This window comes from Dunckerocampus dactyliophorus, chromosome 6 (assembly GCF_027744805.1).
Source record: "Dunckerocampus dactyliophorus isolate RoL2022-P2 chromosome 6, RoL_Ddac_1.1, whole genome shotgun sequence".
NCBI classification, from domain to species: Eukaryota; Metazoa; Chordata; class Actinopteri; order Syngnathiformes; family Syngnathidae; genus Dunckerocampus; species Dunckerocampus dactyliophorus.
The window spans coordinates 26160006-26185834 of record NC_072824.1 but is presented as its reverse complement, the minus strand read 5'-3'; the positions used below and the strand labels follow the sequence as shown (position 1 = coordinate 26185834).

General features: G+C 38.9%; 1 protein-coding gene across 5 annotated transcripts in view; it reads left to right on the top strand.

The window, feature by feature from the left end:
• The window catches only part of tenm3 (teneurin transmembrane protein 3), a 247966-nt gene that overhangs the window by 36954 nt on the left and 185183 nt on the right, over positions 1-25829 (top strand). For all 5 annotated transcript variants that reach the window (XM_054779774.1, XM_054779773.1, XM_054779772.1 and 2 more), the window contains exons 2-5: positions 6462-6672; positions 6923-7043; positions 8549-8619; positions 11287-11574. In XM_054779774.1, coding sequence (XP_054635749.1) covers positions 6570-6672; positions 6923-7043; positions 8549-8619; positions 11287-11574 — 583 coding nt within the window. In that variant the 5' untranslated portion in view covers positions 6462-6569. The remainder of the gene's footprint in view (positions 1-6461; positions 6673-6922; positions 7044-8548; positions 8620-11286; positions 11575-25829) is intronic.

Here is a 25829-nt window from a genome sequence, read left to right as displayed (position 1 = left end):
ACAGTGGATGCCCTTCGTGAAGCCACCTTCACCACCTAGGGCAACATTCCCACCAGCCTCCTGGAAACACTGGCCAAACCAATTTATGAGGCGATTAACAAGACTGCCGCAGTTACTCACTAGTTAAGTTCTTTTTTGAAAATGTATTTCTATTTTAGGGGGGTATCGTTGTTTTTTAGCTATGTCTTAAACCTTTGGCCCCGTCGAACAGCCCAGATAGCAAGGTAACTTTGAAACAATGTTGGTCGGTGTTGATTTCCCATCAGAATGGTTGACATTGAAATGTCAATGCAAAACAGATGCTGAATCAACTTTGCCAAACTGATGGAACTTGACATGTTGAGCATCTGGTGGTAGACCAGCGCACCTGCACCTCATAACCAGGGTGGGAAATTTAGCAGCTGCAAATCCTGTTACACGCTAATGGTGGCGGTAACACACCGTGTCAACTGCCATCGCAAGAAGAAGAAGGAAAAAAGAAGCGGAGCTGGTCGAATGGATGCGCATGGCGTTGTACATGAAGGTACGTGTTTGTACATGTGTTCAACTGGACTACTAGTTTTTTTAGCACATGATAACCTGATAGTACAGTCAGCGAGAGCAACTGACTTTCACGAATGTTCTTGTTCTAGTTTGAATTAAGCATCTAATATGCTCATTGGCCGGGTTGCCTAACGCCACTTCTGAAGTATGTGTTTTTTTGTGTTGACACTATATGTGTTTTCACCACGTTGTAAGAAATGATCTGAAATGGTTCTGTTTTTTTAAACAGGGATCATCAGCTGCACTTAATGTGTGATGTTTCAAGTGCCGCCAGCCAGAAAGAAAATCTGCTACACAACAGGTGAGCTAATGCTGCTATGCACTATATAGAATGTATTTACAGTAGCAAGTTTTCTCTGTATATAAGTGCATATATATATATTGGCCTGTATATATCTGTATATATATAAGTCCTGCTTTTTCTGCTACTGCTGAAAAATATGTTTTCATTACATAGATTCCACCAAAGCAGATCAGAAATGTCTGCCGCTGACGGACTCCTCAAGTATTGAGACAGAGGATGACTACGTCCTGGCAGAGGTTCCGTTCAGACTCCTGTAGTGATGGTGAGACCTCTCCAGTACCGACTACATTAGTTACACTATTCAGTATTCTTTTTCCAATCAGTACACATTGTATGCGCTTTCTTTCCAGATGAATCCTGAAAGAAAAAAGAAAGAAAGCTGCGCAGGACTGTGCGTATGCCTGGAAGCCCTGTTGGTAAGTTCTGCATGTAAGGGCATTGGAGCTTGGGGCTAACATTCATGATGAACAGCCTGGTGCATGTCATGTGACTGATCTGCTGTGTTTGTGTGCCTTTTGCAGGTCAGCAGATTTCTGTGTCTCCACCACCTTCATGTCCGTTTTTTGTCATTGTCTAATGTAACAGCATAGGTACATCTTTAGCAAATACCATGTGTAAGAAGCCCACCATAAATGAACTGAACACTCATATCCACTTTTCAGATGAATCGACACCAATCAGTCTCTTCAAACCCCAGCCAGTCACTCGGGATCGCAAAGGTCTTAAACATCTCCCGACCCAGTTCAAGGCACAGAGGCTTTCCATTTCCAGTGGAATACAATTTAATCACCGGGAAGTTGAACATGAACTTTATTTTTTTTTTTTACTTTAGCACTGACTCATGATGGACAAGAAGGTGTCTCAGCTGTGACCAAGACTGAGAGAAGTACGGTACTTGACACACACAAAAGTTGTTCAAAGTATATTAGAGTAGGTTTTTAGGTTTTTACTTGGTGTGTTTTGTGCTTTTGTTTCAGATGCCCTGACCCAACAGCTTGGCGCTGTTATGAATGATGATGCTTTTGCTCAAGCAGTGAAAAAGTGGCTGCGCTATGCACCAGAACAAACAGGAAGTGTTTGAATGAAATGAAATAAAACCTGCTTGATTCCTGTTCTAAAAGTGTGTGTCTGCTACGACACAAGATAAAATATGTCTTTTAAGCCTATGACGTCCTGACTTTAGATAAAGTAGGATTGTTATGAAATGCCAGTATTGAACAGCATTAAATTCATTCATTCATGAATGAAGCATTAAATAAGGCCTATCTTTTCTGGTATTATCATTAAAATACTGAAACCACATTGATTTTTAGTTGCATTGAAATTCAAATGTTGTTTCAATGTTCACATGACTTGAAATACAGCTGAAATTGTATTGATCTATGTTTATGAAACTAATGTTAGCAGCGGGTGCAAACTGATGCTAAATCAACAGCGAAGTCCGACGTTAATTCAGTGATCCAATGTTGAAAGTTCAACATAGATTTCACGTTGTTTCAATGTCACCTTGCTATCTCGGAGCCTGTTTCAGTTTAATGGTTGTTTTCAATAAATTGCTTACTCAATTTGTTTTTGTTGTCTCACTCCCCTTTCTTCTTGTAGCATTTTGAAGCTCTACTTAGAACCTCCTTAAGAAGCAACAAAATGCAAATTCTTGCAATGTTTTCAACCGATCTGAAAATTTTGATCGGGTGTGTATTTAATGAATTTAAATATTTAATATATCCGTATGTTCAAGGTGTAACGATACATGTATTTACAATCTGAGTTTTTGATATGGAGCCTTTAAAGGCATACCGATTTCCCACACGGTACACCTAAAGTGACAATTAGGACGTGTTTATGGCAACACGCGTCTACTTGGTAAACAAACACAGCTGTGGTTTTGACGCACCGTTTACACCTCTAATGTACGAGGTGTGTAAGAAAAGTGCCAAGATGTTCTCTGGCTTTACCATATCTAACTTATTGTGTGGAGATATGGGGAAATAACTATAAAAGTACACTTCACTCTCTAACTGTGCTTCAAAAAAGGCCAGTTAGGATAATCCATAATGTCTCTTATAGAGAACATACCAACTAGGGATGACTCGTTTTAGACGAGTAATGCATGTTTGCCGAGTACAAGCATGAAACAAGTACAACTCTTCATTATCTATAATCGTGATGACGGAAAATCCTCACTGGGTAACGACTTATGTATTCACGCTTCACGGTCTGTGAATGGCCAGTCACACACACGACCGCCCCTCCCTAGACAGACTCGCTACCGCCAGAGAGAGGAGCCATGCCTCTCACTCTTTAGCACACAGACACAATACAGACAGTGACTCTCCGCTTGCTTGGCTCGACCCCAGCTCACGTTCTCTATTTCGCTCTATTTCGGTTTCTATGCCTTCATGCACTCCTGGAAGGATTCTTTTGGGATACTTTGTGGCTTTGTCATCAAGACCGTTTTGATGTCTTCCGCGGGTCCCCTTGATGACCATCTTGAGCTTGGGAAAGAGGAAACAAATCATACAGTCAGGTTGGGTGAGTAGGGAGGTTGCTCCAGCATGGTGATGTTCTTCTCGGCCAAGAACTGTTGGATACTCATTGTGAGCATCCACAAGTTGTCTTGCTGCAACTCTCACCTCTTCTTGTGCGCTGCAAGATCCCTTTGTAGACATACTGGCTAATCGTCTGGCCCTGTGGCAAGAACTTGCAGAATGTGATGCCCCTCACATGGAAGAATGTGAGCAACATGAACAGTCCTGGAACTTTTCTGACACCATGTTGGCATCTAATTCTAAAGACACATTCTTAATATTGTGTTTTTCACTGATTCAACAACTTAGTACCCGTGCCAGTGCTCATTTTCCGTATTGTTGAATTACACTATTGTGTCTCACACTTGAGTTGCTTACAGGGTATTAATATCGACCAAGTGTTACAACGCACTTTGAAGGAGATACTATGAACACTCTTCTGCATTGAGCAAGCGTTCAAAAGTATGCACAGCAAAATTGCACACAAAACCCGTTTGAATCCATCTTTCATGTCGATGAATATTTAACATTTATGTTCAAGTCTCATGTTAGGTTTTCAGCTCTGCAAGTTTTCAGTTTATTGATTGTCACCCACTCTTCATTTATGGCAATGCAAAGGGGCTGCATGTTGGTGGATGAAGGTCACAGCAATGATGGTGAGGTTGTCTGTAAGGCCAACATGCAGCGCCGTGGCAGGAACAAAGTACCTTGCATTTGCAGCAATGCTAGGGGGCAGCCTGGTTGCAGTTGTGTTGCCATGGTAACTGTTACTCCACTTGTGTCAATATACACATGTTGTAGGTCAAAATGGATTAATTTGATCATATGTTGTGAAATGCAAACACCAAATGACAGCAGTGATAGTCAATGATGCTACTTACACGCATCTTTCAAAACGTCGAGAACTTGACACATGCTTCACCTCCATCCATCTAAGGAATGTAAGCTAAAAGCTCAACCAAACCAATTTTTGGAAAAAGAAACAACCATTCAAACCAAAAGCACTTAAACGTGAAAAGCAAGAGATCGATCAGAAAGTAGTGTCATGAAGAATTGCATAAAACAAAACACTAATGTGACAAACTTAGCACCATTTGAAAGCTTACCGGTACACTTAAGTTGAAAAATTGCCAGAATTTACATCTTGCACTGTTAGGTCCTAAGGAGTTTTTTAAGTAGAGTTTCAAAATGCAAAAAGAAGAAATGGTAGTGAGACAAAAAAAAAATTGAGTGACATCCATAAATTTGAAATAGGCTGTTCATCAGCTGATCAAACGTTTAAAACCATAGCTAAAAAAAACCTGAACTCACCCCTAAAATAGAAATAACATTTTCAAAAAAGGACTCAGTAATGAGTAGCTAAACTCATTCTTGTTAATCACTTCAAAAATTGGTTTGGGCGTGCTTGATGCCAGTGTTTCCAGGAGGCTATGGGGATGTTGCTACAGGTGGGGAAGATGGCCGATGGAGGGAATCCACTCTCTGATGTCCATTTTTGTATACTTCCCTTGCCATCCGCCCCCAAAACTTCTCAACTGGATTTAGATCAGGTGAACACGCAGGATGGTCCAAAAGAGTGAGGTTATTCCTCTGGAAGAAGTCCTTTGTCAGGCAAGCATTGTGAACTGCTGCGCTGTTCTGTTGAAAAAGCCAGTCATTACCCCACAAATGCCCCACTTCATAAATAAATAACTGAGAATTCTGCAGAATGGATTCCCAGCTTAAAATTGGTTTGATTGGAAACACATAACGTTAACAATAACTTACCCAAAACTTACCCAAAAACCTCATACAGTATTGTTCAATCAGAGAGGAGAAATATGATCTTAGAGGGAAATTCAACTTAAAACATTTATACTCGAGAACAACGCTGAAAACCCACAGCATTTCCGTGTGCGGAATTAAACTATGGAACGGATTGAGTAAGGAACTCAAACAATGTACCGAGATGAGCAAATTCAAAAAACAATACAAGCAGTTGATGTTTGCTAAACACAAGGCAGAAGAGCCTTGATCATTACAATGATTGTTCGGTCAGGTTCGGGTTTTTTTTGTTGTACTAGATGTAGAATGGATGGGGGGTAGGATTAAATAAGATTTGCTTCTTCCTACTCCTTTTGGACATGTGGAACTGTGAAAAAATGATTCATGAAATGTATTCCATTGTAACCTTCATGTTCAAATTAACTAAACCAAACCAAACCAAACCAAACCAAACCATTGATCCAGCAGATACCAACATATGTCAGTGAAAAACAAACGAGCAGCACCACACAGAGGTAGAACACAGCGCGGCAGCGTGTTGTTTACATACCTCTGAAATGACAGTAGCATGTTAGCATTTTAACCATTTTCACAGCTGTAAACTTACATAGACACTTAGCATTTTCGTGTTTGGTGTTAGCATGCTAGCATTGTTAGCATGCTATCATTAGCATGTACAGATTGACGCATGTACAGATTGAACAATGGGGTCCCAGGATTGACCTCTGGGGAGCCCCACAGGTCATGGCCATTTGGTCTGAGACACAGTTACCAATGTCAACAAAGCACTTCCTATCTGTAGCTGAGAAAGCCTCAATAAGGAGACCTCTATGCTGCTTGCATATTCTTCATTTTCCCGCCATATGTAATGTATATTTCTGTGTAAGCATTTATTTTGATACCCGCATCGTTTGTGTGGTGCAGTTACATTGTGCGTTCCACGTGTTACTTGTGTTATTTTGTGAGTGAGGGAAGCATGGCTTCCTCTTGGTTTCTGTTAGTGTCAAAATTGACATTTTTAAGGGCATCTCAATTACTCGCGGTGTTGATGGGTTATCCCAGAACGTACTGTGCTGTACAGTAGATTTACAGTACGCATGTAAAGGATATTTAACTCTCAGTTGTAGCATGTGATAAGTGAGTTCTTACTTTTCAAATCTAAACGTGGAAAACATTGTACATGAGTGATGTTCAACCAGTAGTCAGTGTGAGGCTTCAAAGTGTATTTGATGAATATTAACCGACCATGTGGGATGACGACAAGGTGTTATAAAACATGAAATAAGTGATGAATTCTTTGTGTGTGTTCTCTGCATTCACAGGTGGACTTCAACAGAGCTCTATCTCCTCGCTCTTTACCCTGGCTTTCTTTTTCTTTGCCTCTGCCCGTCTGTCTTTCCGTCTAATCATCTGTAACACAGCATGCCTCCATGTTTGCCAGCAACACCAGCAGAAGCATTATGGAAGTAAAAGAGCGACGTCCATACTGCTCGCTAACCAAGGGCCACAAGGACAAGGAGGGGCCGTACCCTGGTGAGAAACTCAACAGCTCTTGGAGCAAATTGGAAACTATCCTTTAACCCTTAAGAATCATATTGAACTCATAAGAGGTCAAATCATTTTAAAAAATCATTCCAAAGAATTATAGTGTAAGACAGAAGTCATACCTAAATGAACACATAAGTAAAAAAATACTAACCACTGTGCTTCTTTACTCGAAGACGTCCTTGAAGTCAGTCTTCCAGAAATGTGAAATCTGGTCTTTGGTATGAATCTATCGTAGGTTCTTCGGGGGACAGCGAAGACTGTGCTATTGTTCCCCACGGCCTGCGAGTCCCGACTCAAAAGTCTTACTCGTCTAGTGAAACGCTCAAGGCCTTTGACCAGCACCAAGACCAGACCAGGTTAGGACTACAATTACATTGCATATCGTCGCTGCCCATTTAAAAGTACCCCTACAATTTTTTTTGAGTTTCAATTTTTGTTGTTTTTAGGTTTCAAACAAAGTCAAATAAGGTTGAAATCCATGCTTTTTGTTTGGACCACAAGTACATCTCATACTCTTTTTTTGTTTTGTTTTCTTTTTGTTTTTTCCAGCCTTGTAGCCATGCTTGATTGGAAATTAGCATGTGTTTCTAGCACTGATTATAATTATATTGTTGTTATTTTTATTGCTTCCTCAAGCGCATCCATTCCAGGACACCAGTCAACCTAAAATGTGTTCATATTTGGGATGTCCTGATTCCGATCCGATCCGATTTTTTTATGGTCTTGCCAATGCGATCCAATCCAGTCCCGATTTTTTTTGTTTGTTTGTTTGTTTTCGTTTTAATACGAATAATAAGCTTTTGTTACAAACATTATTTGTGGAATTTAATTTGGTTATGAAAAGAGCTCTTCAAAGCCTGAAACATAATGCAACCAAAGTATTGCTGAATTTATTTTTATTACACAGCATGACCAACAATAGTTGGTCTTTTGTAACAAACCTGTGTGACCCAGTCCAATAAATGATCCAATAAAAGATAAAATTGGAACGAAATGGGCGTACAAAATGATTTTAGGGTAGGACTAATCAGTTGACATGATTAGAGATCCATTTGTGGTGGGATTTAGAATAATATATATTTTTTTAACAAACTCTCTTAGGGCCCTATGAAATCCGGTTTATTTTTTCCAAAATTCCGTTTTCTTTGTTGTAATTGTTTAGAATTCAGTTGTTTCACCTGTCCCACTTATTTTACCAGCATAGAGTGTGTGCTATTTGGGTTTGTGAATAAAATGCAAAAATCCTTACATTTATTGATGCAATACATTGGCCCATTTTGCCCAGTCATTGAGAAATGGATGTAGCTTAGCTAACGTCTCTAATGGGATGTCAGCCTCAGTACACATTGCTACAAAATCTTCAACAACTGTCATGCCCCAGCTTGTGATTAAGGAAGACGTAGTCACAGATGTCATTCCAATCGCGTTATTAATGTCAGATATTTTAATGACGTCCTTATTTTGTTTACACAATTACAACAATGACAAATGTGTTAATTTGTAAACTTGAATTACTCTTATTTTTTCTGGATTTATTTATTTTATTTGATTTTGTGACCCTTTTTTACACACAATAAAATAATCATAAAATTGTTTTTTGAAGGGGGTAAACTTACAAAATCAGCAGGGGCTCAAATACGTATTTTTTACACTGTAAATGTATTCGGTCTGTCTATATCTCTGGTGGTGGAATGGTACATATTTGTGCCTTTCATGGCAGAGGGCATGCATTCAATTCCTGGTGCATTCATCAAGCTGAAAGGATTCTGTCTACCAACTGGTAATCACATGTATCTGTTTTTCTGCAATTCTACATTTTCTTTATACGTTTTTCTTCTTCTACTGCATTATTTCTTGACAGGCTACTTTATGGGACTACAAAAGGGCACAAGGACATGGTTCATCGTGAACAAGATGATTATAACATAGATGGTGGGTGTCAATTCTGTTCAATCTTTTTGAGCATTTGGGCATTTGGGCTATTGAGATGCTGTGGCGTGACCTTAAAAAGGCGGTTCATGCTGGAAACGCCTCCAGTGTGGCTGAATTACAACAATTCTGCAAAGATGAGTGGGCCAAAATTCCTCCACAGCGCTGTGAGAGACTCTTTGCAAGTTATCCCTGTATACAGTGGTGTGAAAAAGTGTTTCAGATCATCAAACAAATTTAAATACTAGTCAATGACAACACAACTGAACACAAAAGGCAGTTTTTAAATGACACTTTTTATTAAGGGAGAAAAAAAATCAAAATCTACGTGGCCCTGTGTGGAAAAGTGATTTGTCCCCTAAACGTCATATCTGGTTGGGCCACCCTTAGCAGCAACAACTGCAATCAAGCGTTTGTGATAACTTGCAAAGAGTCTCTTACAGCGCTGTGGAGGAATTTTGGCCCACTCATCTTTGCAGAATTGTTGACATTCAGCCACTTTGGAGGCTTTTCGAGCTTGAATGGCCTTTTTAAGGTCATGCCACAGCATCTCAATAGGAATCAGGTCAGGACTTTGACTAGGCCACTCCAAAGCCTTCATGTTGGTGGCTTTTAGCTCAACGCCTAGCGCTCTCGAACTCACATTCCGTGGACTATTGGACCAAAAAGGTCCAACATAGTTTTAAAAAAGTCAATGTATCCATTCCATCAAGTGTATTATATGAGTAATGAATAAGTTCCTTCATCCAGTCATGGGCCACCGTCACCAATTTAAAGTGTGGCTGCATCAAAACCTGACACTTGACAAAAATCAAAACATAAATACGACTTCTACAGAAAGTATGCCAGACCTTAGCTGCTCCGATTTTCTCCTGCACCAATTAACGCATTGTCAATTTGGAGAAATTCTTATCTGCTTCATTTTCACATTTGCTCTAATTGGAGCTCATTTAAAATTAATATGACTTTTAATTGGAGAGCAGCACTCTTTATCTTCAGTTATGACATTAATTACGGAAAGCCTTTATAATTTCCCTTTCATTTGCTGATTAAAGATGAACGGGAACACGCTGCGATTTTTCAGATAATTTGTTTGCCCCCCTTTCATTCATATTTCAAAGGACTGCATATCATTTCAACCTGATTTCATTTTCTAATTTGAAGAAGGTAATTTTCATCTTCATCCTTAAATACCCATTATCCAATGTGCTTAATTTGTCTTCTTGTGAAAATGTGATACAGTGGAACCTTGGTTAGCATCATTAATCAGTTCCATAAGGTCCCATTCTAACTGAAACGGATGCTAACCGAATCAATTTTTCCAATAAGAAGTAAAGTAAAGCCAATTCATCCCTTTGACAATCCCAAAAATGTTAACGCAATACACATTTTTATTGTTTTACAATTATCATTTTACCTGCAGAAAACACTTGGGAATGCATATAAAAATAGAAATCTGATGTAAATGATGAATGAAAAGGGATACGTTTATATTTAAGCTTGCTTTTACTCATCGAAGACGTGATTCTTGACGTGACTGTTCCCAAAGACACGATGTGGCAGCGAGACACCACACGGACACCACTTTCCTGTTTTCCATCCATCCATCCATTTTCTATGCCACTTCGGGGGTATGCTAGAGCCTATCCCAGCTGACTTTGGGCGAAAGCTGGGGTACACCCTGGACTGGTCGCCAGCCAATCGCAGGGCACGTTTCTGTGTTGACAAGAGTTATTTCTTCAATTCGATAGGGTTTCTCACCTCGATAACCCAAAATGGAGTCAAAGAAAGTTACAAAGTGGCAATACTGTATTTTGTTAAAGAGAGTGAGAAACACTACTGAATTATGTTGTTAATCTAAACTCATTCAATACCAAAGACGTATTTATGCGTTTTTATAAACCCAAACACCCGATCCCCAAGACGTATTTATACATCTCTCAAAAGATGCCACTTTTAAAGCAGTTTTAAGCCATAAAAACGGCCACAAGGTGGCAGAAGTGCATGAGCTCGGCATGGACCTTCTGCATGTAAAAACACACTCGACAGCAATGAGGAAGTGGAAGCGCATGAAGGCGTGTAGCGTGCAGAAGGTTACGCATTGCAGGGAAATTTTAACGCATGCACACACACACACAGTTTAGTTCCAAATGTAAAAATTGTAAATAGTTCATGGTGTACAAGTAATATTTGTAAATAAATTGTTATTTTGATGTAAAACAACCCTTTTTTGTGTTGTTTATGCTGTGATATACTGTAGTTGTTTAGATATCTGAGCTGTCACAAAAGCAAAAAGTTTGTGTCAAAGTAAAAGTTATGCTTGAAATGTATCTTTTTCACAAAAAGATGTTTTTGCCCCTTTTTTAGTTGGTAGCTGATATTTTCCCGAAACTTACCAATGTTCTACTGCTGATTACTAAAGAACGGAAAAAGGTAGAAACAAACTTTTTTCTCTGATGAAAGACGAGAGTCTAATCTTTCTTGTGGTAGGTTCCATGTTTATATAACCGTAGAACGTAACGTTCTGTGTGCCTTGAAAGATCAGTCAAAATCGTCTAAAATGTCCGGTACTGAAGGGGTTGCCTTTTGAAAAATGGCTGGGATTGAATGACTTAATAGAAGTGTTTATGTTATGTCGTCTAATGGTTATGTTCCAACTCTTGCTATTAGGTCACAATTTCAGTCTTCGTCAGCTGGGCATCTGTGAGCCACCTTCACGTCATGGCCTGGTATTCTGCTCCGAGATGGGCCTTCCCCACCATGGTTTCTCTGTTGCCACAACCCAGGAACTGGACGTGGATGGCCAGGCTGTGATGTCACCAGAGCGAGCCATGCGGTTGTGGGGTCGTGGGGGTTTGGGCAAATCGTCTGGGAGGAGCTCCTGTCTGTCCAGCCGCTCCAACTCAGTACTGACGCTCACCGATACTGAGCATGAGAACAAGTCCGACAGTGACAATGGTAGGACATTTTCTCTTCTCTTGTGACGTCTGAAGGTTGTTAGCTAAACCACACATTCGATGACTTTCCATGAAACATAAATGTTGGCCTAAAAAGCAGCGGCCTTTTTCAGTCCTTACATCTATTTATTCATCTCTTGACAGAAATATAAACACAGGATTACAGGATTTTATTTTCACAACATACACCGCCTTTCCGCTTCTTATTTAAAATATACCAATCCCTCATTCGTCATCAGCCAGACTGGAATAAATTGCCCTGAACTTTGAGGTGGAAACGCAAGCCACTTTTTTACCTCTTGGTAAAAAAGTTCTTGGTAATAACGTTCCTGGAATTCTGGTGGAAAAGGTGCGATTGTAATACCACTCCATCATTTAAATTACACTGAACAAACTACACAAATTACCAGGAATTACTTTATTAAAAAAGTTCTTGGTAATCAAGTTCCTGGGATTTTGGTGGAAAGGGCGTCATATAGACACAATATAGTTCTAAAAGCTTGCACTAAGCTGAAAATTGATGTACATGTCAGCATGCTCAGTCTCTTTAATGATCTCATACAATCACCAAGTTATGTGTGTTGTGTAAATGCATGGCTTACGTCGAGGTGTGTGTGTGTGTGTGTGTGTGTGTGCGTGTGTGTGTGCGTGTATGAGGGGCTTTTCGTTATCCTCAAGCTGGTTTTCCCTAACAGGTGTGATTTTCATAATTAATAAAGGACATCTTTTATTTCAGTCACAAATGCACACACACTGCAGCGTGCACTGTATTTTCATTAAGGTAGACGAGCACACACTAGAGTGGGCTTTCATTAAGAGACATGATGTTGTAATTAACGCTGAGATAAAGTGCTGAGTAGCTATATTTCCTATATTAAGTTTGATAATGTTTTTATTAGATGACATTATACTGTGTAAGTCAGAGCTCCGGAGGATACACTTCTCCTGTAAAAGTGAGTAGTCGTCAAGTTTCCCATGGCTAATTGACACTTAAATAAGCAGCTGTTCAGGTTTGAGTGGGCGTTTGGTGCGCAACTCATTTTATTAAGCCTTGCTTTAAGTCGGTGTGCTCGCTCTCATTTTCGTGTTTGATTATGGAGATTGAAGTCGTTGGAATGACAACACTTGCTCACTTGCGGGACTGCTTATAACACAAGGAGTGTACTTTGGTATTCTTACGAGACGGCATGAAGCATCTTGGTCAGGCTGGTGATGACTGGGGTGGAAGATGCTGCAAAGTTTGCTATCAATACCAAGTAAGTACAGGGCCGGCGTTACAGATACTCAAACCAATACTTTAACTTGACATTTTTCATTGAATGATGTGCGATTTTAGGACAACAAATATTTTTGTATCTAAGTTATTTGAAAACAATTTAACTGTATTAATACAACAATGTAAGACAGTAACCACATCAGCAAAATAATGCAATTATTCCCTTTTTTTTACATACAATTTCTTGAGGAAATAAAGTCAGTTGTGCAAAAAAGTAAACAAAATCAAAAACTACCATTGGCTCTCATTTACGTCCTTCAAAGCCCTCCAGTGTGAATATCAACAATGTAACAATATAAACTAGAAACACACATATTGGTGGTGTGAAAAAGTTTGCCCCCTTCCTGATTTCTTAATGTTTTGCATGTTTGTCACACTTAAATGTTTCAGATCATCATGCAAATTTAAATATCAGTCAATGACAACACAACTGAACGCAAAATGCAGTTTTTAAATTCAACTTTTTTATTATTAAGTGAGAAAAAAAAACAACCTACATGGCCATGTGTGAAAAAGTGATTGCCCACCTGTTAAAACATTACACAACTGAGATTAATTGACTTATATCAGTCTGGAAAAGGTTATAAAGCCATTTCTAAAGCTTTGGGACTCCAGCAAACCACAGTGAGAGACATTATCCACAAATGGTGAAATGATGGAACAGTGGTGAACTGGCCAACCAAAATGACCCCAAGAGTGCAGCAACGACTCATCCAAGAGGTCACAAAAGACCCCACAACAACATTCAAAGAACTTGCCTCAGTTAAGGTCAGTGTTCATCACTCCACCATAAGAAAGACACTGCGCAAAAATGGCAGAGTTCCAAGACAAAAACCACTGCTGAACAAAAAGAACATTAAGGCTCGTCTTCATTTTGCAAGAAAACATCTTGATGATCCTCAAGATTTTGGGAAAATACTTTGTGGTCTGACAAGACAAAAGTTGAACTTTTTGGAAGGTGTGTGTCCCACTACATCTGGCGGAAAGGTAATGCCTCATTTCAGAAAAAGAACATCATACCAACAGTAAAATATTGTGGTGGCAGTGTGTTGGTCTGGGGCTGTTTTGCTGATTCACGACCTGGAAGACTTGCTGTGATAAATGGAACCAAAAAATGCCTACCAAAAAATCCTGAAGGAGAATGTCCGGTCATCTGTTCGTGGCCTCAAGCTGAAACCAAGTTGGGTTCTGCAGCAGGACAATGATCCAAAACACACCAGCAAGTCCACCTCTGAATGGCTGAAGAAAAACAAAATGAAGACTTTGGAGTGTCCTAGTCAAAGTCCTGACCTGAATCCTGTTGAGATGCTGTGGCATGACCTTAAAAAAGTGGTTCATGCTTGAAAAGCCTCCAATGTGGCAGAATTACAACAATTCTGCAAAGATGAGTGGCCCAAAAGTCCTCCACAGCGCTGTAAGAGACCCATTTCAAGTTATCGCAAACGATTGATTGCAGCTGTTGCTGCTAATGGTGGCCCAACCAGTTATTAGATTTAGGGAGGGGATCACTCTTTCACACAGGGCCATGTAGGGCAACACTGTACTTGTGAAAATAAACATAGAAGACAACTGAAAAATAGCTATCTCATCATGCTAGTATTGATCCAATACTGATACTACCCTTGGTATCGATACTAGCAATATTTCGATTGATTAATACTAATAAAGACAACATTATTGGCACTGTAGTTTAGTGGATCAGTATTGCCAAAGACTCACAGTCAAGAGATTGATGGTTTGACTCTCCGTTGGAACATCTCTGTGTGGAGTTTGGATGTTCTCCTCGTGCTTGTGTGGGTTTTCCCGAGGTACTCCGGCTTCCTCCTACATCCCAAAAACATGCATGTTATGTTAATTGGAGACTCTAAACTGTCCATACGTGTGAATGTGTATCCTTCCCTATACTCTGTGTTTCTTTGGCAGAGGCCCCCAAAAGTGTGGCCCACAGCACCACGTTTTACTGGCCTAGACTTTGTAAAAATAAAATTAAACAGAAGCACAAAAACAGCAACAACAGCAAACATGAAAAAAATAGCAAAAAGGCATAATGTAACAAGAACAAGTTAAAATGTTGATAATGATAATAGGAGGTCCTCAATCCTCCATTTATGACGGTGTTGTCAGTCAGAACTTCTCCCTAAATTAACACATAAGTCGCTCATATTGTACACAGAACACATGAAGGACATATAAAATACAGTAATAAAAAGACTAAATACAAGAATTCGAATGAAACGATAATAAAAAAGAGAAGAACTTCTTACTTTTATCCCTGTGGTTGTCTCGCACTCTGGAAGGGGGCATTACAAGGGAGGGAGAGACAGGCTTATTGGGGTTAGGAAGTGTCATGAGACCACTATGTTGCTTAGTTGTCACTGTCCATTTCATAGGAACAGATCCTCTCACATGTTCAAAGATACCATCTTTATCCTTAATGCGGTCACAGCGTTTGAGCGGCGCGGACGGGACATGCAGCCAAGATCGCCATTTGTCCACTTTCTCAGCATTTACGATGTCTAATTTCACCTCACTTTTCACTTTCCTTTTCTTTTATGCACTGCAATTTAAAAAACATATGCCTCAAGCTTGGGAGACGTAATGAAGGGAAAAGAACAAATGCGATGCTGTCCTACCATAGTTTAGCAATGAAAGACTTTTTATTATTCTGCCTACATATTCTTTTTGTTTGTTTGTTTGTTTGAACGCCCTAACATGAGGACCGCCTGTACTAATAATGCACTTTGTCATCTACAATATGGCGAAGTAGAGACGCAAATTACATCATGGCCCCAGCGTTATTTGGCTTTTCAGTATACAGCCCTCATATCTCTATCTATCTCATATCCGCCGTATGTAGTGAAAAAAACAGAAAGTGAAAAGCACATAATGTGTTTGAAACAAAAAAACAAAAGTACAGGAAGAAGCAGACGGAAGATATAGAATGGGGATGTAATTGGTCTTTTCTAACCAGATTACTTTACTATGTGTCAACAAACACTTAATCCATTCACCATCTTTAAGCTGCTTAACACGATAACACGAGCGGCTACACAAACACAAGTGTCTGTTTGTGTTCACACTGAAATGGAAATGATAGCAAAAATAAAACCAATACAGCACAACTTGTTGAGGACTGTTGGTTGGAAATGCTGACTTTTCTTTTGCCCCCCGGTAGAAGCTATTACAAAAGCAGCATTTCATTGAACAACAAACATAAACATTAGAATAGGAGCAAGAGAAGGCCATTTATGAATGATGAAAATAGCCAAGCTGAAGTGAACTGCTGTACAGAAAATGTGGAATTACAGGAAAGGTGTGAATTCTTGGGGATGTGGAAAAGTATTAGCCAGAATGTTTTGATGCCGGAATGTTTTGAATGGGTTGGGAAATGCGGAATTTCATTTCAACAGCAATTTTAGGGGCCAGAAAATGTCATTTTTGTTAAAAGTGGGAATTTGGGGGAATGTTTTGAATGAGCTGGTGTTGGAATCATTTCAGTCAGTTGTCATCAGTTGAATTGTGAGAAATGTGGAACTTGTGGAAATTGCTCATTCATTTTCATCACAATATATATCCCAGTATACCACTGTAATAGACATTGTGTAGCAACAAACACAGCAAGGCTAGACACACACACACACACACACACACACACACACACGGTCAATTTCAGTAGTGCTGACCAGAAAAAAATCAATGACTAACTCACTTGATTGACACACTTTTTGTGCCAATTTAGTTTTTTGCTGATTTTGGACATGCATGACAAAAATGTAAATTAAAGAACATCATGTTTACACCTGCGCAGCTCAACATGCATGAAAAGAAGTAGGAAGAAGCAGAATTTGTTTAATCCCACCCCTTCTCCATATATCAGTAATTACTGATAATTTGTTCATGTCCTGTGTTTAATTTTAAGACCAGTTGAAAAATTCCGACAATTTGCATTTTGCGCTGTTGGATCTTAAGGAGGCTTTAAGTAGAGCGTCACAATGCAAAGAGAAGAAATGAGAGCGAGACAAAAAAAAAAGTGATTAAGCAATTTATCGCAAACAACCATTAAACTGAAATAGGCTGTTCATCAGCTGATCAAAAGTTTAAGACCATGGCTCAAAAAACTTGACACCCTCCCCTACTAGTGGGAATGTTGCTCCAGGTGGTGAAGATGGCGTCACAGAGGGCATGGGAAACATCTCAGGTGGGATCTCCTTGTCATGCCAGTAACGTTGGAAGGCATCAGGACCGTCAATGTTCCAAACAAACAAGCTAGATAGGCTAAGAGAAGGGGACAGAAGAACATTCCCCATAAAAAAAAATTCTACAGTGCAAAGCAAACCATGGAAACGTTGTTTAACTTAACGTATTTTTGTTGTTTTGGCTTTGCAACAACATGTGAGAAACGTGAGCCACAACCGTAACAACTGGAGCAGCAATTACAAATAACATTGGCCAATGGGAATAGTTTAGTTTATTCCAAATGTGGTTAGCAAAGTTAACTAAAGTGACATCGCAAACTCGCACAGTTCAGCACGTCTGAAAGAGACTAAGAAGAAGCGGCATGTATTTAATCTTACCTCTTCTCCGTGTCTCAGCAAGTGTGTATTAGTAAATAAATTGAGTTTACACATTGCTTATTCAGCAACAAAGAATAAAGAATAAATAAAATAAACAGAAGTCGAATTGACAGAAACAGGTCAGAGACATTGTGCAGTAATAAATGCATGCAGGATGCATGATAAACAATACCTTAATTACATAATAAAAAGAGTAAAGAATAAAAGTATACATAATCCTTTGATTTTCCATGTTAATTGGTTCCAGACGCACGTGAATTTCTTCAAACACAGTATAAAGTAAGAGAAAATAAGACAAAAGGTAGACATAATATACTGTACACTCACGCATGTTAACATTGGGAACGTTCCATGTTGTTCTACTTCATTTCTGTAGAAATGCTACACATTATCACGTCTGTGAATGCATCTACTGGATGCCTTGTATTTGTACTGTATTTTAGTTAATTTAGCTATTTTTATGCTTGAAAATGGTCATTTAGGCCAAAAATATGTACAATTTGCTCAAACATGCATATACAGCATGATTTATGAATTCATATATTTTTGAAAACCTGTGACAGAGTAAAGCAGAGAAATTCAGGATTACTGACATAATATGGTATCATGAATAGAAAATATGTAGCGTGTATTATATAAAATTAAAAGAAACATTGTAATGACTAGATAAATATGCAATAGATGATACAGAATAACTGATAATAACATAAGTGATTGAACTTAGAATAATAACATTGCCACAATAAGATTGTGGTTCAATCCCTTCCATAATTTTACTCCACATATTGACATGATCAAACTTTTTAGTGTCATGTGAGCGTACAACTATTTTTACCTGAGGTCATACATCTCCTCTCTTGTTGAACAAAATGGTTGTACATTATTGGGTAGCAGGTTGTCGTTGGCTTGCTGCATCTGTTTGAAAATGTGCCAGATCCATGAATTTCAATATTTGTGCTTTTATGAATATTTTTGTTTGTTACCAACATTATGTATTGTCGTAACTGCCATTTTTTGTAGTCCAGTTATTGTACAGGTAGGTGTAGTTTTGTAATTAATAATGAGGCACTGACAATATACATTTGTACAATATACTGTACATGTTTTGTGTGAAAGTTGGATCTCTGCAAACATTCAAGGTGAGAACTATGATCAAATATCATGCATATCAAGTTCAGCTTCAATTTCATATCTGCCACATTCTAGTAATGGGAGTAGTGACAAAACTGGCCGGTCAGAACTGCCCTCACAAAAACCAACACCAACATTTTTCTGTTCAGTGTTCATGTTTCTTTCACACTCACACACACACACAAACACATAAACACATGCATTAATTAGTACGTGGTGTTGTGTAATGGCTGGATCGATATCGCTACTGTTCTTACAGGATCATTTGACCTCAATGACAGCCACTACATCATTAGGAAATGAGAGAAGGCAATTTGTGCAGAAATTGCGTGTGAATGCTGAAGAGCTGAAGCTGAACTGAAATGCTATGCGGAAAATGTGGGATTACAGGAAAAATGGGAATTTTTGAAAATGTGGAACATTGTCTGAATGTTTTGATGCTGGCATGGCTTGAATGGGTTGAGAAATGTGGGAAAATGTAACATTTTTTAAAATGTGGACAATAACGTTTGGATGTTTTGAGCGAGCTTCATGTTTTCACGTTGGAATGGTTTGCATCGGTTGAGAAATGTGGACGTAGATTGGTCAGAATTTGTAAGTTTAAAAAGAATTTATGTTTGGGAAATGTGGAGTTTTGGGGGAAATGGGAATGTTTGGGATGTGGAAAATTGTTAGTCCGAATGTGCTGACTGAGGTGGATGTTTTCATGTTGGAATGGTTTGAATTGGTTACGAAATTGTGAGCAATGTGGAATTTGCAACTTGTAACTTCAATTTTCAAATTTCAGAAAATGTGGGAATTTTGGGCGAATGTATCAATCGATGGCCTGGGTGTTTTGAATGAGCTGAACATTGACAAATGTAGAAAAAATATTTTTAAAAATAAATAATCACATTTTAAAAAATATATTTTTGGCTGATGCGATTGGCTGGCGACCAGTCCAGGGTGTACCCCGCCTCGCGCTCAAAAACTGCTGGGATAGGCTCCAGCATACCCCGGCCACCCTAGTGAGGATAAGCGGCATAGAAAATGGATGGATGGATATTTTTGGCTGCAAATGTGTAATTCCTGGAAAACATGGAATTTTTGGAATGTAGAAAATAAAGCCAGGATGTTTGCAGTGAGCTGAACATTTTGGTGTTGGAATGGTTTGAATTCATTGAGAAAGTGATAGTTGTAATAATGGGCCATTCATTTGGGAATGTTGGGAATTGGGAATGTTGTCTTGGTACATGTGGAATTACGAAAAATGCTGGAATTTTTGGAACGTGTCAAATATGTAACATTTTATTGATGGTTGAATTGGTTGAAAAATGTGTAGAAGTAAGAATTTTTCAGTTTAAAGGGAATTTATGTTTGGGAAATGTGGAATTTCAGGCAAAATGGGACTTTTTGGGATGTGGAAAATTGTTTGTCTGAATGTGTTGAATAGGGGTGTCCCGATACAACTTTTCACCTCCAATATAACACAGAGCCTTGAATATCGGCCAATACAATAGCGATCTGATATCAGCACAAACAATAATACTTTCATGACTTATTTTGTAGTGTGGAATGTTAGAAAAGGCTGATTACTCAAACAGATGATTCTCAGCAACAGCAGGTATGAGACAAACTAACCCATTCATTTCTTGATGCATCTGGAGTATAGTTTTGTCAACAATGTAGTGGCAGGTATGCATAATTTGAGGTTCTCAGCCAAGCATTTAAACCTTTCTTTGCTCACCACCGACAGGGTTTCTCTCATTTCTGTTATAGCTGGTTACTTCTGGTCGTCCCATGGCAGTTTCCCGTGTGATGCTGCTCGAAATACGCGATGAGGTTCGTCATATTAAACCACTGTGCCATCACGGGAAACTTGTGCATGGCAAGTTTTGCGGTTATCTTATTTGGACTTTAATGAAAAATACGGCCAACACTGCCAACATCACTCCTACACCTTGCTACTTTGTGGCATGGGCTCTAACCGGTGACTTCTTGTTCGACGTTCTGCATTAGAGCCTGGAATTGTCTACTTGTATTGGAGTACCAATATCGGCGATTTGAGATGCAAGCCGATGTAATCCAAAACTCGTGTTTTTGCTCATATACAGTCAATATCACCCCTACTGCTGAATGAGTTCAATGTTTTCATGTTGGGATGGTTTGAGTCGGTTGAGAAATGTGGGAATGGGTGTTCTGCATGAGCTGAACATTGACAAATGTGGGAAAATTACATTCAACTCAATGGGGATTTTTTGGCAGCAAAGGTGGAGTTCTTGGAAAACCTGACATTTCTGAAACGTGGAAAATAAATAGCCGGAACGTTTTTGGGATATGTGAAATTGTTCGTCCAAATGTGCTGATTGAGATGAATATTTTCAAGTAGCCTGAATGTCACGAATGCGCTGAACATTTTAAGGATGGAATGGTTTGACGTGGCTGAGAAATGTGAAAGTAGTTGAGTCAAAATGGGGCAGAATGAAAAAAAAAAAAATAGAAGAATTTAGGCGCAGAAACCCAAGAGAGATAATTACCACTCACCGCGCTTTCCACTCGTTCATGGTCCTCCACCGCCCTTCTCTCTCGCCACCACCCTTTCATGTGTTTTGTATGTATTGTCTTTAGCCTATTAATTGCTGAATTAATTGTATAACGTATCGTCTCTTTCTGTGGTGCGTCTGAACAAACACATGTCCATGCTCATCGTAAGGAAGAAAACGTATTTGTTGCTGAAAGGACTTTCAACTAGTTGCATCTCTCATGAGCAATAACACTTAAACCCTCAGTGTCAGCCTAAGGGAAGCACGCTCTATTCAGCAAGTTGATTCATCAGCAGTTATAATGTTATAGAGGAATATATTGTTGTCCAGCAGAGATAATTAAATAGGCTGCTCAGGGACTTGAGCAGTAAGGAAGTTCTTGGAAAAGTGTGTGCGTGTAATTAAGGGCTCTTTTTTATCTGCTGTGATTAATTAAATGCTAAAGCATTTGCAGCACTTTCACCACGCTGATTTTTTTTAGTTCAGTAATGTTGAAGAGCATTCACACGTAATATGATGCACGTGTTTATATTCGTTATTTTTATTCCTCCTAGTTTTTGGACACTCGACTCATACCTACCATTTGCACCAAAATAATACAAATGAATTAATTACATACCACTGTAATTATACATATAAAGTGTAATAATAATTAATTAATCATTTGCAAAGGAATAGTATTAAGTAATAATATTAGTGGTGCTGGTGGAAATTCTTGTGGAAGATCAGAATTTCCCTTATTTTCCCTCATTTATTCCCTCATTATTTCTCCAGAGCCTTTCCATTATTTTGGAATGTTGACAGCGATGGCTCGACTGCTTCCACATCTTTCAGTCGATTCAAACCATTCCAACATCATGTTCACCTCATTCAGGACACAATGGCTATCTCTTGACATCTTATTAAGTAAGTTAAAAAGTAAGTCAAATGTATTTATACAGCGCCTTTCACAGACAAGGAAAGTCACAAAGTGCTTCACAATCGTATGAAAAATCGCGGTATACGCACAGTTAAGAGAGCCCAAATAAAACAAAAACAAATCAGCCCAATCAGAAAGCTTTAACAAATAAAAACGATTTACTCTGGGTTTTAAAAGAATCAACAGTCTATTGAATGCGGAAAGAGAGGAAGATCATTCCGAAGCCTCGGAGCAACAGCCTGGAAAGATCGGTCTCCTGTGGTCCGGAAACAAGTAGAAGGTTCTGATCCACAGACCTCAGAGTGCGAACGGGGGTGTAGGGCTGAATCAGATCACTGATATAAGAAAAGGCCAGATCATGTAGCGCTCTAAAAGTGAGAACCGGAATTTTAAAATTCCTCCCATAGGAAACTGGCAGCCAGTGAAGAGTTTTTACAATGGGGGCTATATGTGCCCTCCTATTCGTATGGGTCAAAATCTTTGCTGCAGAGTTTTGCACCAATTGTAGGCGGGACAGCTCTTTCTTGCCTAGACATGAGAAGAGTAGTACAGTAGTCTAATTACATGACTAATTACATGACTAATTACAGCAGTCTAATTGCGAAGAAGCAAAGGCATGACTGATTAGCTCCAGATCGTCGTGTGACACCATATTTCTCAATTGAAAGAAACATCGTCTCGCCAGCTGTTTACAGTGCTGCTCTAATGACATGGCCGTGTCAAAAATAATACCCACGTTTCTTAGGGATGGTTTGGACGACTGGCCTAAGTCACCCAAAAACTGTTTAATTCCTGGGATGGATATTCCAAAAAAAATCCCACATTTTCATTTTCCATGACAGCACTATTGAAAATAAATTGAGTCTTGTTTGGTGGTTTAATATTTCTCAACCGATTCAAACCATTTCAATATGAAAAGTCAGGTTATTCAATCCAAGACTCTCGGACGAACAATTTACACGTCCCAAAAATATCCACTTTCCACAAAATCACATATTTCCCAAACATAAATTCATTTTTTCCCACCATTTTTCAACCCATTCAAAGCATTCCAGCATTAAAAACATTCAGGCTAACAATTTTGTACGTGCCCAAAATCCCCACTTTTCCCACATTTTCCGTACAGCACTCACACGCAATTTCTACACAAATTGCCCTCTCAAGTTATTAACATTCTCGTTTTTCTTGAACACTGTTTTGTATGTGAAGCGGCAGTTAGGATCGGAAATAAGACGTGCTCATGCTGTCTCTCTGTCTTCCTTTCTTACACACATGCTGGCCTTCGAAAAAGTGTCAGAAAGCAAGTGATAGTGTGGCTGACCTCAACATATGGCTAATTTCATCTTTTTGTTTTTTTTTGCTTCAATAGAAACCCGCATGTTCTCACGTTGCATTGCCTGTCCTTGGCAGATATTTTCAGTGTCATATTGCTTCCACTAAATGTGATTATGACACTAACAATGGCTCTTTAGCTGTGTGTGTGTGTGTGTGTGTGTGTGTGTGTGTGTGTGTGTGTGTGTGTGTGTGTGAGAGAAATAAATCAGTCAAATAATCACCAGAGTGATGCTGTTGTTTCAGTACTATGGACTTTAGTGTGAGGTTTTTATACAACATACAGCGTAAAATATGTTTATCGTTTTTGAAAATAATACTTTTAAGAATTAGGTAGTTCAATTAAGTGCCTTCATAAGCAAATCTTCCCACTTATCTTAATATCTACCAGACATCAAGTGCATAAAACACACTGACAATGCAGCACAGATATACACGTGAGCAAGTATTCAACAATACCAAACCGCGCTCCAACACTACCAAAAGTTACTCGCTGTTATCAAGCAGAGACCAAGCCAAAAAAAGCCGTTACAAAAAATGTCACCGTTAATGTGCTGAAAAAATCACTCAAATGTTCTCTTCAGTCTACACATTATTATTGTCGAGTTACCGTCATTTATTTGAGAAGAAAAAAACTGAAATGAGGAGAAATAACCACAAAAGTAACCCTGATCCAACTGAATGAAATAATATTTCAGGAAGCTTTGCTCTTGGCTGGATGATCCTTTTAGTTCTGATGTTTGCATATTCACAAATCACAACTTTGTGTATTTTCATCTTAGCAAGCATTACATTAGAGTTGGGAATTGTTTGCGTATTATGGTGCCAAATCGGTACTTTTGAAATGCTGCGTAAACGTTGCTTAAACTGTGCCCGAACCCGTACTTAAAAAAGGAAAACAAATCAAATTTTGTCCAAAAACAAATCCTTTTCATTTTTACCGAAATTTGTGACATGTAAATTGAACAGTATACTAATTTAAATACTTCAATAATATAAATACAATGATTACTAAGTAATAAATTCACCAATAAGAAAGAAATTCACAACATTAATAATTATCACAATAATTTTCACAGCAAAACCAGCAGCAATACAGAACAGGGAACGGGGAATGTGAAAAAAAAATTGTAGTATTTGACAGTACTTTAAGTGCAAACAGACCGCGGTTTAGATGCATGCATTTCGCACAATTAGAGCAGATATGGATAACTGGCACACAATTGTGGCGATTTTAAATTACCATTGATATACATTACTAGCAAACTAGCAATCAGTGTTTGCTAGTTCATTCTATATGCAAGAGTTATGCATTAATTGAGTACAATGAAATTACTTCCACGTTGCTCGCACAACTTCGCCTTCAAGTCTGCATCAATATACAGTATACAATTTAATTAATTCAATACAATTATAATTTAAATATGAAGTACTAATGACGTAATTATATAGAAATTAATAGTAACTATTAATTTGGTACTGAAATGAGGCATGCATCCCTAATTATACGTGGTATTTTTAAACCGTCACACATGCATGTGTATGTGTGTGTGTGTGTGTGTGTGTGTGTGTGCATGTTAGTTAAAATGGTAACTGCCACATCTGCACCTCTTAACTTCCAGATAAGACAATGTGTGGCCAGTATCTGACTCAGGGATACTTTGACAAGACTTGAGAGACCAGAATTGAACCACTGAGGTTCCAGATGCCAGATGGCAACTCTACCACCCAAATTATGCCGCCCCCTGTGTGCACCTGTTGAGTGGGTTGTCCGATTTGTCCCGCCAAATCTTTAAAAAAAATAAAGGAAAACAAATGAAGAAGGCAATTTGTGTAATTGGGTGTAAATGCTGAAGAGCTGAAGCTGAACAGAAATGCTGTACGGAAAATGTGGAACTACGGGAAAAGTGGGGATTTTTGGGATGTGCAACATCGTTAGCCTGAATATTTCGATGCTGGTATGGGTTCACAAATGTGGGGAAATTTGACATTTTTGGACAGAGTTACAGTGCGTTATGCTTTTTTGCTGTATTTTTCCACATTTGCTGTTTTTTGACAACAGTGACAACTGCGCCACACTTTGGACACCCATGCATATTTCGCCAGGAAGGCAAAGTGTTGCCAGGCGACGAAGGAGTGTGTCCAAGCTCTGCCTTATGGTTCTGTCGCTGGTCAAGGGTTGGGTTGCGTTGTGGAGGGGTTTATGCATCTTTCAGACCCGCATTGCACGGCGGTATAAAGCACACACCCATTGCATATTGCACTCCCGCTCGCCTGTGCGGCAGATACTTCACTTTTGCTCATCGCTTGTACTGAATAAATGCATGACGCAAGAAATACTTCCTGTCCTTCACTGCTCGCACCATGTTGCTAAATTGTCAACATGGATCTCTTCTACATATGAGGTGTGTTATGAAGTTGGTGCTCAGCCAAATGTAATGAGTAAATAAATAGAACAGCTCGATGATTAAGAGCGTAGGCAAGTTCGGACAGCTACGTGTT